We start from the raw sequence: 14,877 nt of genomic DNA on the forward strand, positions 1-14,877 counted from the left end.
GTACACCACGTTGATCGGTGGGCCTGGGATTCCTCACGCTGCTACAATTGAAACATTTCAGGGGTTGAACAGCTTACGCAGACCAAGTTTTCAACCAGATCTGAAACTTTCCCATCTCATTTAAAAAAAAACACGACTTCGACCTTTCGACTTGACGTCTTGGTTTTTTTGTCGTCGCTCTGTGCTTCCTGCTGCACCTTCCTGCTTGTGCTGTGCGGTCAGTTCATGAGCTTGCAAGCTGTTGAACGGCAGCTGCGTCTTCACAGCCAGCATCAAGAAGAACTAAATGGTGGGTTATCAACAGAAAACAGAGTAAAAAAAAAAGGTCTCTTCTTCTACCCACCTGTGTTGGAGTTGGTTCTCCCAGAGATTTTACGGTCATTTCGGATAAAAGGAAACGTATGGTTGATCCAATCAGAAACCGACCCGTGAGAATCGGGTGGATTAACGAGTCCGAGTTAACAAACTGAGGGAGGAGGTGGCTGAGTCGATAACCGGAGGCCAGACGTTACGGATTTGTGAGGTACTGTGAGTCTTCAGGAATCACCAGGAGTGTTGGAACAGCTGGTAAGATTGTATTCATCCACTGCGATATTTATTGACGTGTTCTAATTGAAATCAATCAATCAATCAGGGTTTATTTATTGATCAATGCACGAACAGTGCGACATACAGCGGTGTTGTCGGCAATGAAGTGCTTTGGAAGAAGTAATAGGTTTATTCTCTGCTGAAAAGAGAAGAAAGAAAACGCACAACGTTTCGGCCGTGAAGCCTTCTTCAGGTGTTTTAGTTGTGTTATACAGTCGTAATAAAGTACATAAAGTAATCTGACAAAAACATATTTTGAGGTGAATGCTTGAAAAACATGAAAAAAACAAAAACAAAACCTTTTTCATAATGGTTACACACATGACTACAACCTGGACTGATCTGTCGCAGATGTAAGTAGAAATGAAATGTTTTTTTTTTTCTAATACAGCGTTGCCGTGAGTAATGGCCAAAACAACTTCAGGCTAAAATTTACTGATGTAACAATGTTACAAGGGGTTATTGAAAATACTGCCTAGGAATGAAAAATGTACAAGTTTGAATGTATTTCTAAATAAATACCCTTGACCAATTTAGAAATACATTTTAATTTGACACTGTTTTAGGTTAGGAAATATTCTTAAGAAAAATAAAAAAAACTGAAATAAGTTTGTATAAATATTCAGTCCCCACATTTTAATATTTTGTAGAGCCGCCTTTTACAACAATAACCAGGACAGAAGCAGGACAGAAACAGGTAATATAAGATACAAGATCACTGATTGATACTGTTTCCCTGCTCTGATCTGTCAGTGTGTGATGAGTACTGTGTGTTACCCTGCTCTGATCTGTCAGTGTGTGATCAGTACTGTGTGTTACACTGCTCTGATCTGTCAGTGTGTGATTGATACTGTTACCCTGCTCTGATCTGTCAGTGTGTGATTGATACTGTGTTACCCTGCTCTGATCTGTCAGTGTGTGATGAGTACTGTGTGTTACCCTGCTCTGATCTGTCAGTGTGTGATCAGTACTGTGTGTTACACTGCTCTGATCTGTCAGTGTGTGATTGATACTGTGTTACCCTGCTCTGATCTGTCAGTGTGTGATGAGTACTGTGTGTTACCCTGCTCTGATCTGTCAGTGTGTGATCAGTACTGTGTGTTACACTGCTCTGAGCTGTCAGTGTGTGATCAGTACTGTGTGTTACCCTGCTCTGATCTGTCAGTGTGTGATTGCTACTGTGTGTTACACTGCTCTGATCTGTTAGTGTGTGATCAGTACTGTGTGTTACACTGTTCTTATCTGCCAGTGTGTGATTGCTACGGTGTGTTACACTGCTCTGATCTGTCAGTGTGTGATTGATACTGTTACCCTGCTCTGATCTGTCAATATGTGATCAGTACTATGTGTTACACTGCTCTGATCTGTCAGTGTGTGATGAGTACTGTGTGTTACCCTGCTCTGATCTGTCAGTGTGTGACGAGTACTGTGTGTTACCCTGCTCTGATCTGTCAGTGTGTGATTGATACTGTGTGTTACACTGCTCTGAGCTGTCAGTGTGTGATTGCTACTGTGTGTTACCCTGCTCTGATCTATCAGTGTGTGATTGATACTGTGTGTGTTACAGTGCTCTCAGCTGTTAGTGTGTGATCAGTACTGTGTGTTACCATGCTCTGATCTGTCGGTGTGTGATTGATACTGCGTGTTACACTGCTCTCATCTGTCATTGTGTGTATTTATTTATGCAGTCATGCTTGAATTGGTCCTTGTTCCTGTTTTTTCTTTGTCTAAACAGGATTATTGTGACTTGGGACAGCAGTCATGGGCAATTCTAATTCTCAGAGCCTGTGGGAGAGAAGGTACTATTATGATTTAAACTCAAATGCATCTCAGGTCCAGGACAGCTGGTCCGGCCATTCAAGTCCTGTGCTGTCTTTGGCTCTGGAGTGGCTCTGATCACGTCTCGGTCTCTCTCTCCTCTGCTCCAGCACGTCTTTAGACTGCCTGATTCCTGAGCTTGAGCAGAAGGAAGGAGAGAGCCCCCTGCTGTCTGAGCCTCAGTGCTCCAGCTCCTTGGGCAGTTCCTCCAGGCCTGTAATTATGCAGTGTGAACACGAGTTCACAAGTACAATCAGGAGAGAGGAGGTGAGTTGTGATATTGTTTTCTGTTTGGTGACACAGAGGCTGGCTTATGGAAAGCTGGGTCTCTTCTTGAGAGAAGACTTGACGCCAACAGCCTGCCAACCAGGCTACAGGGGGCATTTTGAAACCCAGATGCTCTTGCGCCGCCCTGCTGGGGAATCCTGGTGTTGCAGGTGCACAGTGTACACCGTGGGATGGGTGGACATTAACTGACCTGTGATCCTCGTGCAGTGGCAAGCACTCTAACCAGGGTAATATCAGAGGTGCCCTTCCAGTGAGCATCAGCACTCTGCTCCACACTCCCACTACCCTCTGTGTAAAGTTAAATGCCTCCTGGTCTCAGTTTTAAATGTGTTCCACCTCCAGGGCCCTGGCAGGCCCATTCAGCTGGTCCAGGCCAGGCCTGACGGCTGCCTCCTGTTCCAAGAGGATGTGCTTCGGCAGTGCTTCCTGCGCCCAGATGTGAGGGAGACTCCGGTCTGCGTGGTGTCTATTGTCGGGGAGAGGAGGAAGGGCAAGTCCTTCCTCCTCAACTACCTCTTGCGCAAGCTGTCTAACATGGTGAGAGCACCCCACCCCCTCCACTCTCTGTGTAAAGCAGGGTCTTAGGGCTCTGACATCCCACCCCCAACACTCTCTGTGTAAAGCAGGGTCTTATGACCATGGTTGTCAAAGCTCCCTTTCTTGTGAACTCAGGACAAGTGGGACAGGATGAGTGACGATGAGCCTCTGCAAGGGTTCGAGTGGCGGCCTGGAACTGAGACCATGACAAAGGGTGTGTTCATCTGGAGCCAGCCTCTGTTCCTGGAGACGCAGGAGGGCAAGGCAAGCACCGTCCGAGCTGGGAATTTTTCTGTTGTAGGGGGTACGACTCTATGGCTCAGACAGGTGCTGGTCCAACTCAGTCTTTCACAGACCCTGCAGGCATCCTGAACAGGCAGGAACAAGAGCTCTTCTGCCCCTCACCAGCCCCTGGGACCCCCTTGTCCACACTCGGGGCATCTGTGTGACAAACCAGAAACCGTTCTCTGCTCAAGAGTGGGAAGGTTTAGGTCATTGAGCCATTGGCTGGGCAGCTTGCTCCACACTCCCCCCACCCTTTGTGTAAAGCTCTTCCAGCTGTGTCTTGGTACTGGAGGGGAGGGGGGAGACAGATGACCACTGCAGTTCTGCTCTGAACACTCTGTCTCTGTCCCCTCTGTCCAGTTGGCTGTCTTCCTGGTGGACACTGAGGGCTCCGTGGATCTGTCGCGGGAGGTGGAGCTGAGCGTGAAGCTGTGTGCCCTGAGCGTCTTTCTCAGCTCGCACGTGGTGAGAATAGTGGGGCCTTGTCCCACCTTCCGGGGTGACTGTGAGCCCCTTGCTGCGTCCCAGAGAGCTCACGTTTCCCCCCCTGTCCTCTCTCCCAGATCTTCAACGTTCCCTCTGATGTGACGACAACAGACCTGGACTACCTGGAGGTACAGCACCCGGCTGCGGTCTTATCCCCCGATGTGCCGTGCAGCACCTGCGCAAGGGAGCTGTGGTGCAGCTGAGGGCTGAAACCGGGAGCCTCTCGGTATCACAGGTCCTTCAGCTGGGACTGTGGACCGGGGTGTGAGTTCGCCCCCTGCTGGTGACATATGGCATGAGCGCAGCACTGCATGACTCGAGGTGCTGTTGTGTGTGATGCTCTGTGCTGCCTGGTTTCCCTCACACGGCTATACCAGTAGGCCAGTCCCATCTTTCCCAATAATGAAAATGTTAATGATAATATTGCTTTATTAGCCCCTATACAGTTTCTTGCGTTAGGAATTCATCTTTTTGCATACTCCAGCTTGCTCTCCATCAGACACAGACAGGGAGAGATGCTGGGGGTCAGAGCACAGGGTCAGCCATTGTGCAGCACCCCTGGAACAGCTGGGGTTAAGGGCCTAGCTCAGGGGCCCAACGGAGTACGATTTCTCTGTTGGCTGCAGCATTTGAACCAGCAACCTCCCAGTCACAGGCGCAGATCCTGAGCCACAGAGCCACCACTCCGCCCAATGCAGGGTCTGCAGTACAGTACAGTATATGATTGTATTTGTATTTGTTTTATATGTGCATCCATCTTTGTTTTTATGAGTGCCTGTGTCTCTATCAGACTGTCTGACAGGTTCAAATTGTCTCAGGATTATTGCCATGAGTGGTAAATTACACTGTTGCCAAAACAGAGATAATTAACTCTGCAATTACAGACAGTTTTAATAGAGAGAACCGATGGCTGTCTCTCTCTGTCTCTGCCTGCCTCTGACACACGGATGGCCTGTGTTTACTCTGTTTGCAGCTGCTGCATCTTGTGGTAGAAAAGGGGGGAGGCGCCTTTGACCTGCGGCATTTTCAGGTACGAACTTTACTCTTCAGTGAACACAAAAAAGATCAAATCTGTTTTATCACCTGCAAACCAGGTGATGTCTCTCTTACCTGGACATGTACAAATATCATGTTATAATAAACTTTTACCTATAAATTTAAATTAACCCTATTTTCTGTAAAGGAAGAAGTAATAGGTTAATTCCAGGCTGAAAAGAGAAGAAACGTTTCTGTTTTCTCTCTTCTCTTTTCAGCTGGGAATAAACCTGTTACTTGTTCCTTTGCAGCCTACACATGCTGACGCAGCTCCCCCACCTGAACTACTTTATTTTATGTAGCATGTTTTAAAAGTATCATCTCAAAGTTCTTAACTTTAGAAAACCATTATAAGCAAATGACAAAGTATATAAAATAACAAATAAGTAAGACAGGTGGTTCGAGGTGCAGCAGTAGTCACTAATTAAGTAAAAGTAAGTAATCAGGGAGTGTGATTTTCTGATGTACTTGGGGATACATTTCCAGAGCTCTGGGGCAGAGCAGGAGAGGCCTTGTCACCCCTAGAGTGTAGATGGGCTTGGAGGGACAGTCAGGAGAGCAGAATTTGAAGAGCGAAGGTTGCGAGGTGGGGAGTAGGGCGATGATAGCTCAGACAGGTACTGAGGTGCCAGGCCATGCAGAGCCTTATAGGTGAGCAGGAGGATTTTGAAGTTGATGTGAAACCTGACAGGAAGCCAGTGCAGGGACTCCAGGATAGGAGTAATGTGATCACTTTTGCACCTGATCAGGAAGTCAAGCTAGGGCACTCCTAAATTCTTCAATTTTGATTAAAATTCAAGCACAGCGCTGTCCACAGATAGGGCTACTACACTGGCTTTACCATAGTAGTACACAGGTGCTGAGCAGCATGACTTCAGTCTTGTTGTAGTTTAAGCTAAGGAAATTTAGAGTCACCCAGGCTTTTCTATTAGAGATGCAGTCAGTGCAGAGACAGCCACTTCAGTGTCAGGCTTAGTACAGATATAGCTTTAAGCATCATCAGCGTAGAAATGATAGATCAGACCATGTGATCTTAATAATTGACCACGTAGATACAGGTCAATGCTGAATAGTAGAGACCCCCCAGAATCAGATAAGACCTGAACCATTTGGGAGCAGTGTCAGAAACTGCAAACAGTCTCAACATGAGAGAGTAAGATATCATGGTTAACAGTGACGAAAGCAGCACTGAACTCTAGAAGTATAAGGATAGGAAGAGAAACAGAGTCTGAAGCCATAAACAGATTGTTAGGGACTTTGACCAGGGCGGTGTCTGTGCTGTCTGATTGTCTTATAAGGGTTTGAAGAGGTTATTGTGTTGAGGACAACAGGGCAGGGAGAGGAGAGACAGGATTGAAATAAAACACAAGTAATTGAGGGTATGTAGCAGACTCGTAGGCAGACTCATAGGCAGCTGGTGGATTTAATGAGCAATACCAGTTTACTAAGGCATGCAGTGTCCACTTGGAAGAAAGCAGATTTGCAGGCATCATAACAGCAGTCAGAATTCACTCAGAGTATTGATTAAGCTAATCAATCTCTTGGGACAAGAAGGATTTCAATCATTCTCATGCACGTGTTATTACTTGAGCTGACAGAGGCTCTTCTATAGAGCTAGATAAGATTTCATGACTTTGTAAGGTGAGCTGATATGAGATCTTTCTCAATCTCTAATAAAGGGATTTGAGTTCTTGGTGCGGGACTGGACACAAACTCAGGAATTTGGACAGTCTGGAGGATCCCAACACCTGGAGAGAATCATCCAGGTAGGAGAAGTACTATGGACCTTATATATATATATAGCCCTGACCTGTACTGAGAAAGAAAGATAGGTACTGATTCTCTAGACTGATCAGGAGCTGCAACAGTGCCACCTAAAGGCCACTACAGGCCACAGACTGAAGAGACTCAGTTCCTCCAGCCTGTCAGTGTGGGACACTCCACTAAGACTAAAGAAACTCAGTTTCTCCGGCCTGTCAGTGTGGGACACTCCCTTCAGACTAAAGAGACTCAGTTCCTCCCGCCTGTCAGTGTGGGACACTCCACTCAGACTAAAGAGACTCCATTCCTCCAGCCTGTCAGTGTGGGACACTCCCTTCAGACGAAAGAGACTCAGTTACTCCCGCCTGTCAGTGTGGGACACCCCACTCAGACTAAAGAGACTCAGTTCCTTCAGGTTGAGACCTGTATTGTTTCAGACACAGAGGGCTGGCATCCTACCCCTTTCCTGAGTCGACATGTCTGTCTGTGCTTTCAGCGCCTGGAGGAGTCTGGGACAAACAAGCAGGCTCTGAGGATCCTCAAGGAGAAGAGGCCACGCTGTCACCTTATGCCCTTCCCTGGGAACAAACTGCTTTGGAGCCAACAGGGAACCATGCGAGGTAAAAACCAGACAGCTCCACTCCCAGAGCAGTGTCACTGAGGAGCCACAGGGAGGCGGTGTTGAGCTGTGAAAATTAGATCCCCTAGTAGTCCAGTCTAAGCTCAAGACTATAGAGCTTCAAGATCTTCAGTTGACTCATCTGTTTCCTTGTTGTGTGTTTCTAAGAAATGGATGAACAGTTTCAGCACTGCCTGAAAGAGTTCATCAACCACATTGGCCAGGTCCTGCAGACGACACGGTCAACCGTGACAGGAAAGACACTGGCAGGGAAATTCAAGGTAAGACATTATTCACTGAACCAATCAACATCCATCACTACACCACTAGGGTACAACACCTCAAAGAGCAGCGTAGAAACCAGTACAGTGCTGTAAAGCCCAGTGAGATCATGGTAGAAACACAGTACAGTGCAGTAAACTACAAGTCATACAGTGTGTACAGGGTGATGCGAACAATCAGCTGTTCTTATGTGGTTTCTGTCAGTTGTTGAGAATGAATTGTCACAGAAAGAGTTAAGCCCAGTGAAGCCTCACTTACCTTATTTTCTCTGTAGATGATGGCACATGTGATTCTGAAAAGCAACTACAGAATTTCCTCTCCTGCAGAGGTGAGTCTCTCTCTTTCCTGCTGACCCAGAAAATCTTTTAATCCTTTCTCTGTTGCCGTCTTCAGTTCATTGAGAATAAGGAGACTCAGTTCCTTCAGCCTGTCAGTGTGAGACACTCCCTTCAGACTAAAGAGACTCAGTTCCTCCAGCCTGTCAGTGTGCGACACTCCCTTCAGACTAAAGAGACTCAGTTCCTCCAGCCTGTCAGTGTGCGACACTCCCTTCAGACTAAAGAGACTCAGTTCCTCCAGCCTGTCAGCGTGAGACCCTCCCTTCAGACTAAAGAGCCTCAGTTCCTCCAGCCTGTCAGTGCGGAACACTCCCTTCAGACTAAAGAGACTCAGTTCCTCCAGCCTGTCAGCGTGAGACCCTCCCTTCAGACTCAAGAGACTCAGGTCCTCCAGCCTGTCAATGTGAGACACTCCCTTCAGACTAAAGAGTTCCTTCAGCCTGTCAGGGTAGATTACTCCTTGAAACATGTTTCTGGGCGTCTTTGATTCCAGAATACTTGTATCAGTATCAGTTCTATCTGTAACCCCTTTGCTTCCTCCCCCAGCTCATCAACCTGCTCACTATCCAGCAGCTGAAGCTGGAGTTCACCATCTTTCTGAGTGAGCAGGTAAGGGTGTGTGTGTGAGACAAAGGATGTAAGTATTAGGGTGTGAGAGTGTGTGTACATATGTGTGTGTTTGAGCGCCTGACCTCACACAGGGGATGAGGAGGACTGTGGTACAGAAGGAGGAAGAGCTGCTGGCCTGTGTGCAGGGTGAAGTCAGTCCACAGGATTCCCAGGAGCTCTCACAGTTCTTGAGCTCTGAGCAAGAGAAGTTCCTGAAGGAATACAATCTCCTCATCATCAAGAGGGTGAAGGAGGACTTCACCAACTTTCTGAATGAGTGTGTGTGTGTGAGAAACTGGGAGGGTGTGAGAGTGTTTCTCAGTGACAGTGTGTGTGTGTAATCTACTGGGCTCCACTGGGGTGTCTTCTGCTTGCGTCTGGGGTATCTTGAGGTGGGCTCCGGCTTGCGTCTTGGGTATCTTGAGGTGGGCTCCTGCTTGCGTCTGGGGTATCTTGAGGTGGGCTCCTGCTTGTGTCTGGGGTATCTTGAGGTGGGCTCCTGCTTGTTTCTGGGGAGCCCTGAGCAGTTTGGGGGGCGTAGTGTGATGCTCTCTGCTCTAAAGTGACCCTGTGCTCCGTTTCCTCAGAGATCGATCATGTATGACACCACACTGAGGATGAGGAGGACTGTGGAGCTGAAGGAGAAAGAGCTGCTGGACCGTGTGCAGGGTGAAGTCAGTCAGCAGGATTTCCAGGAGCTCTCACAGTTCTTGAGCTCTGAGCGAGAGAAGTTCATCATCAAGAAGGAATTCACCGACTTTCTGAATGAGCAGGTGAGTGTGTGTGTGTGAGAGAAACTGGGAGGTTGAGGGAGTGTGTGTGTTTGTGTGAGAAATGGGAAGGGTGTGAGAGTGTGGGAGAGAAACTTTGTAAGGTGTGAGAGAGTGTGTGTCATCATTTGTGTGTATTAAAGAGAGAGTGTATGTGAGAAACGGAGGGTGTGAGAGTGTGTGTGTGAAAGAGTGTGTGTGAGAGAAACAGGGAGGGGTTGTGAATGTGAGAGAGTGTTTGTCAGTGACAGTGTGTGTGTAAGCTACTGGGCTCCACTGGGGTGTCTTCAGCTTGTGTCTGGGGTATCTTGAGGTGGGCTCCTGCTTGTTTCTGGGGAGCCCTGAGCAGTCTGGGGGGTGTAGTGTGATGCCCTCTGCTCTAAAGTGACCCTGTGCTCTGTTTCCTCAGAGAAAGAATATGCACGACCCCACACTGGGGATAAAGGGGAATGTGGAGCAGAAGGAGAAAGAGCTGCTGGCCTGTGTGCAGGGTGAAGTCAGTCCGCAGGATTTCCAGGAGCTCTCACAGTTCTTGAGCTCTGAGCGAGTGAAGTTCCTGAAGGAATACACTCTCCTCATTATTGAGAAGACGAAGAAAGAATTCATCAACTTTCTGAATAAGCAGGTGAGTGTGTGTGTGTGAGAAACTGGGAGGGTGAGAGAGTATGTATGTGTGAGAAACAGGGAGGGGTTGTGAATGTGAGAGAGTTTTTGTCAGTGACAGTGTGTGTGTAATCTACTGGGCTCCACTGGGGTGTCTTCTGCTGGTTTCTGGGGTGTCTTGAGGTGGGCTCCTGCTTGTGTCTGGGTTATCTTGAAGTGGGCTCCTTCTTGTTTCTGGGGAGCCTTGAGCAGTTTGGGGGGCATAGTGTGATGCCCTCTGTTCTAAAATGACCCTGTGCTCTGTTTCCTCAGAGAAGGATCATTCACAACTGCACACAGGGGATGAGGAGGACTATGATACAGAAGGAGGAAGAGCTGCTGGGCCGTTTGACGGGTGAAGTCAGTCAGGAGGATTTCCAGGAGCTCTCACAGTTCCTGAGCTCTGAGCGAGAGAAGTTCATCATCAAGAAGGAATTCACCGACTTTCTGAATGAGCAGGTGAGTGTGTGTGTGTGAGAGAAACTGGGAGGGTGAGAGAGTGTGTGTTTGTGTGAGAAATGGGAAGGGTGTGAGAGTGTGGGAGAGAAACTTGTAAGGTGTGAGAGAGTGTGTGTGATCGTTTGTGTGTATGAGAGTGTGTGTGTGTGAGACGGTGAGAGAGAAATGGGAAGGGTGTGAGAGAGAGAGTGTGTGAGAGAGAAATGGGGAGGGTGTGAGAGTGTGTGTGTGAAAGAGCGTGTGTGAGAGAAACAGGGAGGGGTTGTGAATGTGAAAGCGTGTCAGTGACAGTGTGTGTGTAATCTACTGGGCTCCACTGGGGTGTCTTCTGCTGGTTTCTGGGGTATCTTTGGGTGGTCTCCTGCTGGTTTCTGGGGTATGTTGAGGTGAGCTCCTGCTGGTTTCTGGGGTATCTTGAGGTGGGCTCCTGCTTGTTTCTGGGGAGCCCTGAGCAGTTTGGGGGGTGTAGTGTGATGCCCTCTGCTCTAAAGTGACCCTGTGCTCTGTTTCCTCAGAGAACGATCATGCATGACACCACACTGGGGATAAAGGGGAATGTGGAGCAGAAGGAGAAAGAGCTGCTGGCCCGTGTGCAGGTTGAAGTCAGTCAGCAGGATTCCCAGGAGATCTCTCAGTTCTTGAGCTCTGAGCGAGAGAAGTTCCTGAAGGAATACACTCTCCTCATCTTCAAGAATGCGAAGGAGGACTTCACCAACTTTTTGAATGAGCAGGTGAGTGTGTGTGTGAGTGAGAGTGTATGTCAGTGTGAGAAACTGGGAGGGTGAGAGTGTGTGTGTGTGTGTGTGTGTGTGTGTGTGTGTGTGTGATTGAGAGTGTGTGTGTGAGAAACTGGGAGGGTGAGAGTGAGTGTGTGTGTGTGAGAAACTGGGAGGGTGAGAGTGTGTGTGTGTGAGAAACTGGGAGGATGAGAGTGTGTGTGAGAGAGAAACAGGGAGGGTGTGAGAATGTGAAAGAGTGTTTGTAAGTGACAGTGTGTGTGTGTGTAATCTACTGGGCTCTACTGGGGTGTCTTCTGCTTGTGTCTGGGGTATCTTGAGGTGGGCTCCTGCTGGTTTCTGAGGTATCTTGAGGTGAGCTCCTGGTGGTTTCTGAGGTATCTTGAGGTGGGCTCCTGCTTGTGCCTGGGGTATCTTGAGGTGGGCTCCTGCTTGTTTCTGGGGAGCCCTGAGCAGTTTGGGGGGTGTAGTGTGATGCCCTCTGCTCTAAAGTGACCCTGTGCTGTTTCCTTAGAGATCGATCATATATGACACCACACTGGGGATGAGGAGGACTGTGGTACAGAAGGAGGAAGAGCTGCTGGCCTGTGTGCAGCGTGAAGTCAGTCCACAGGATTTCCAGGAGCTCTCTCAGTTCTTGAGCTCTGAGCGAGAGAAGTTCATCATCAAGAAGGAATTCACCGACTTTCTGAATGAGCAGGTGAGTGGGTGTGTGTGCGTGTGTGTGAGAAACAGGGAGGGTTTGAGAATGTGAGAGAATGTTTGTCTGTGACAGTGTGTGTGTAATCTACTGGGCTCCACTGGGGTGTCTTCTGTAGGTTTCTGGGGTATCTTGAGGTGGGCTCCTGCTTGTGTCTGGGGTATCTTGAGGTGGGCTCCTGCTTGTGTCTGGGGAGCCCTGAGCAGTTTGGGAGGCGTAGTGTGATGCTCTCTGCTCTAAAGTGACCCTGTGCTCTGTTTCCTCAGAGATTGATGATGTATGACACCACACTGGGGATGAGGAGGACTGTGGAGCTGAAGGAGAAAGAGCTGCTGGACCGTGTGCAGGGTGAAGTCAGTCAGCAGGATTTCCAGGAGCTCTCGGAGTTCTTGAGCTCTGAGCGAGTGAAGTTCTTTATTGAGAGGGCGAAGAAGGAATTCACCGACTTTCTGAATAAGCAGGTGTGTGTGTGTGTGTGTGTGTGTGTGTGTGTGTGTGAAACTGGGAAGGTGTGAGAGACTGTTTGTCAGTGACAGTGTGTGTGTAATCTACTGGGCTCCACTGGGGTGTCTTCTGCTGGTTTCTGGGGTATCTTGAGGTGGGCTCCTGCTTGTGTCTGGGGTATCTTGAGGTGGGCTCCTGCTTGTGTCTGGGGTATCTTGGGGTGGGCTCCTGCTTGTTTCTGGGGAGCCCTGAGCAGTTTGGGGGGTGTAGTGTGATGCCCTCTGCTCTAAAGTGACCCTGTGCTCTGTTTCCTCAGAGATCGATCACGTATGACACCACACTGAGGATGAGGAGGACTGTGGAGCAGAAGGAGAAAGAGCTGCTGGCCTGTGTGCAGGGTAAAGTCAGTCCACAGGATTCCCAGGAGCTCTCACAGTTCCTGAGCTCTGAGCGAGAGAAGTTCCTGAAGGAATACACTCTCTTCATCATTGAGAGGGCAAAGGAGGACTTCACCAACTTTCTGGATGAGCAGGTGAGTGTGTGTGTGTGTGAGAAACTGGGAGGGTGAGAGAGTGTGGGAGAGAAACTTGGAAGGTGTGAGAGAGTGTGTGTGATCGTTTGTGTGTATGAGAGAGAGAGTGTGTGTGTCTGAGACATGGGGAGGGTGTGAGAGAGTTTGTGAGAAACGGGGAGGGTTTGTGAATGTGAGAGAGTGTTTGTCAGTGACAGTGTGTGTGTAATCTTCTGGGCTCCACTGGGGTGTCTTCTGCTTGTGTCTGGGGTATTTTGAGGTGGGCTCCTGCTTGTGTCTGGGGTATCTTGACGTGAGCCGCGAGCAGTTCAGAAGACGTAGTGTGCTGCCCTCTGCTGTAAAACGACCTTGCGCCCTGTTTCCTTAGAGAAAGATCAACCAGAGAAAGACCTGCTTGTTTTTGGGGTGTCCCGGGGCAGACACTTGCTTATTTCTGAGGTGTCCGGGGGAAGGTCAAAGGATGTAGGGATGACCGTTTGCTCTGAAGTGACCTTGCTCCCCCTTTTCCACAGAAAAAGGTACTGCTGAAACTTCCAAACAAGATGAAGGAGACAGTGGAAGGAAAGGAGAAGGAGCTGCTGGACTGCGTGCAGGATCAAATCGAATTCAAACTGTATTTCGAGGAGTATACAGAGTATAAAGAGTTTATGGCTGCTGAGCGTAAGAAGTTCCTGCAGAATTACAACATCGAGTTTGGCGTGAAGGTGGGCTGTATAGTGACCGCATCTGTGCTGACCGCGACTGCGGGTGTGGCCGGAGGCCTGATTGTCGGTGGAATTATTGCTGCGGAGGTTGGGGTTGGGGTGGCAACTAGTGCGGGGGTGGGGGCGTTGTCAGCCATTGTCAAGTTCTTCACGAAGAAGAAGCCGGAACAGTGACACCCATCCTCTCGAACCCCGAGCCAGAGCCGCAGAGAGACTATCGAATCCATTCTTTATCCTCAAGTGTCTTTTCTTCACTAGAGACCACAGGTACAGGGTGCAGAGGCAGTCAGCTGACCAGTGCAGACATTGGAACCACTGTGCACCGTGCAGAACAGTAGGGGGCGCTACAGCCCCAGGTGGAGTTTTCAGTAATGAGGAAATTCCTGGATATGCACTAGAGGCCATTGGTGCAGATGACTCCCTCTCTGTGTCCACAGTGCCCAACATTCTCCTACAGACCTTGATATGAACCCTGTCCAGCAGCCTCCTGCTGTGGTGGGAACAGAAATCATCTGGATTTCTCTCCTTCCCCTGTTACAGAGACTCAAACCAGCACAAGCCCTTAAACACTTTGCTCAGTCAGGTGGGTTTGAGTCTTTTATATGACCCTACAGAGCTTCACAGCACCTATAACAAAGAAATACACAAACACAAACTCTCCTCAGGCCTTCATTAATTGAGACTTCACTGGTGCAGGGTAACTTCTCCTCAGGTCTACAGTTGTGAATTGAGACTTCACTGGTGCAGGGTAACTTCTCCTCAGGTCTACAGTTGTGAATTGAGACTTCACTGGTGCAGGGTAGCTTCTCCCCAGATCTACAGCTGTGAATTGAGACTTTACTGGTGCAAGGTAGCTTCTCCCCAGATCTACAGTTGTGAATTGAGACTTCACTGGTGCAGGGTAGCTTCTCCCCAGATCTACAGCTGTGAATTGAGACTTTACTGGTGCAAGGTAGCTTCTCCCCAGATCTACAGCTGTGAATTGAGACTTCACTGGTGCAGGGTAGCTTCTCCCCAGGTGTACAGTTGCGAATTGAGATTTCACTGGTGCAAGGTAGCTTCTCCCCAGATCTACAGTTGTGAATTGAGACTTCACTGGTGCAAGGTAGCTTCTCCCCAGATCTACAGTTGTAAATTGAGACTTCACTGGTGCAGGGTAGCTTCTCCCCAGATCTACAGTTGTGAATTGAGACTTCACTGGTGCAGGGTGAGGAAGAATTTTAGCATTTACCTCTTTTAAAGT

General features: G+C 48.7%; 1 protein-coding gene across 1 annotated transcript; it reads left to right on the forward strand.

Moving 5' to 3' along the window:
- The first annotated feature begins 2,349 nt into the window (after nucleotides 1–2,349).
- LOC148813365 (uncharacterized) lies at nucleotides 2,350–12,966 on the forward strand. The gene is made up of 19 exons (XM_088908312.1): nucleotides 2,350–2,387; nucleotides 2,517–2,673; nucleotides 3,037–3,231; nucleotides 3,367–3,495; nucleotides 3,877–3,981; nucleotides 4,080–4,130; nucleotides 4,976–5,032; nucleotides 6,717–6,803; nucleotides 7,295–7,418; nucleotides 7,586–7,698; nucleotides 7,974–8,027; nucleotides 8,584–8,656; nucleotides 8,722–8,927; nucleotides 9,234–9,419; nucleotides 9,826–10,041; nucleotides 11,033–11,248; nucleotides 11,769–11,954; nucleotides 12,221–12,415; nucleotides 12,715–12,966. The coding sequence occupies exons 1-19, from the start codon at nucleotides 2,350–2,352 to the stop codon at nucleotides 12,964–12,966; spliced, it is 2,640 nt and encodes an 879-aa protein (XP_088764438.1).
- Nucleotides 12,967–14,877: the final 1,911 nt, after the last annotated feature.

The sequence above is a fragment of the Atractosteus spatula genome, assembly GCF_055471065.1.
Source record: "Atractosteus spatula isolate fAtrSpa1 chromosome 10 unlocalized genomic scaffold, fAtrSpa1.hap1 SUPER_10_unloc_1, whole genome shotgun sequence".
NCBI classification, from domain to species: domain Eukaryota; kingdom Metazoa; phylum Chordata; class Actinopteri; order Semionotiformes; family Lepisosteidae; genus Atractosteus; species Atractosteus spatula.

Coding starts and splice junctions, on each gene's coding strand:
- LOC148813365 (XM_088908312.1), top strand. CDS start 2,350: ATGGGCAATTCTAATTCTCAGAGCCTGTGGGAGAGAAG. Junction 8,028..8,583: donor GAATTTCCTCTCCTGCAGAG/GTGAGTCTCTCT, acceptor TTCCTCCCCCAG/CTCATCAACCTGCTCACTAT. Junction 11,249..11,768: donor CCAACTTTTTGAATGAGCAG/GTGAGTGTGTGT, acceptor CTGTTTCCTTAG/AGATCGATCATATATGACAC.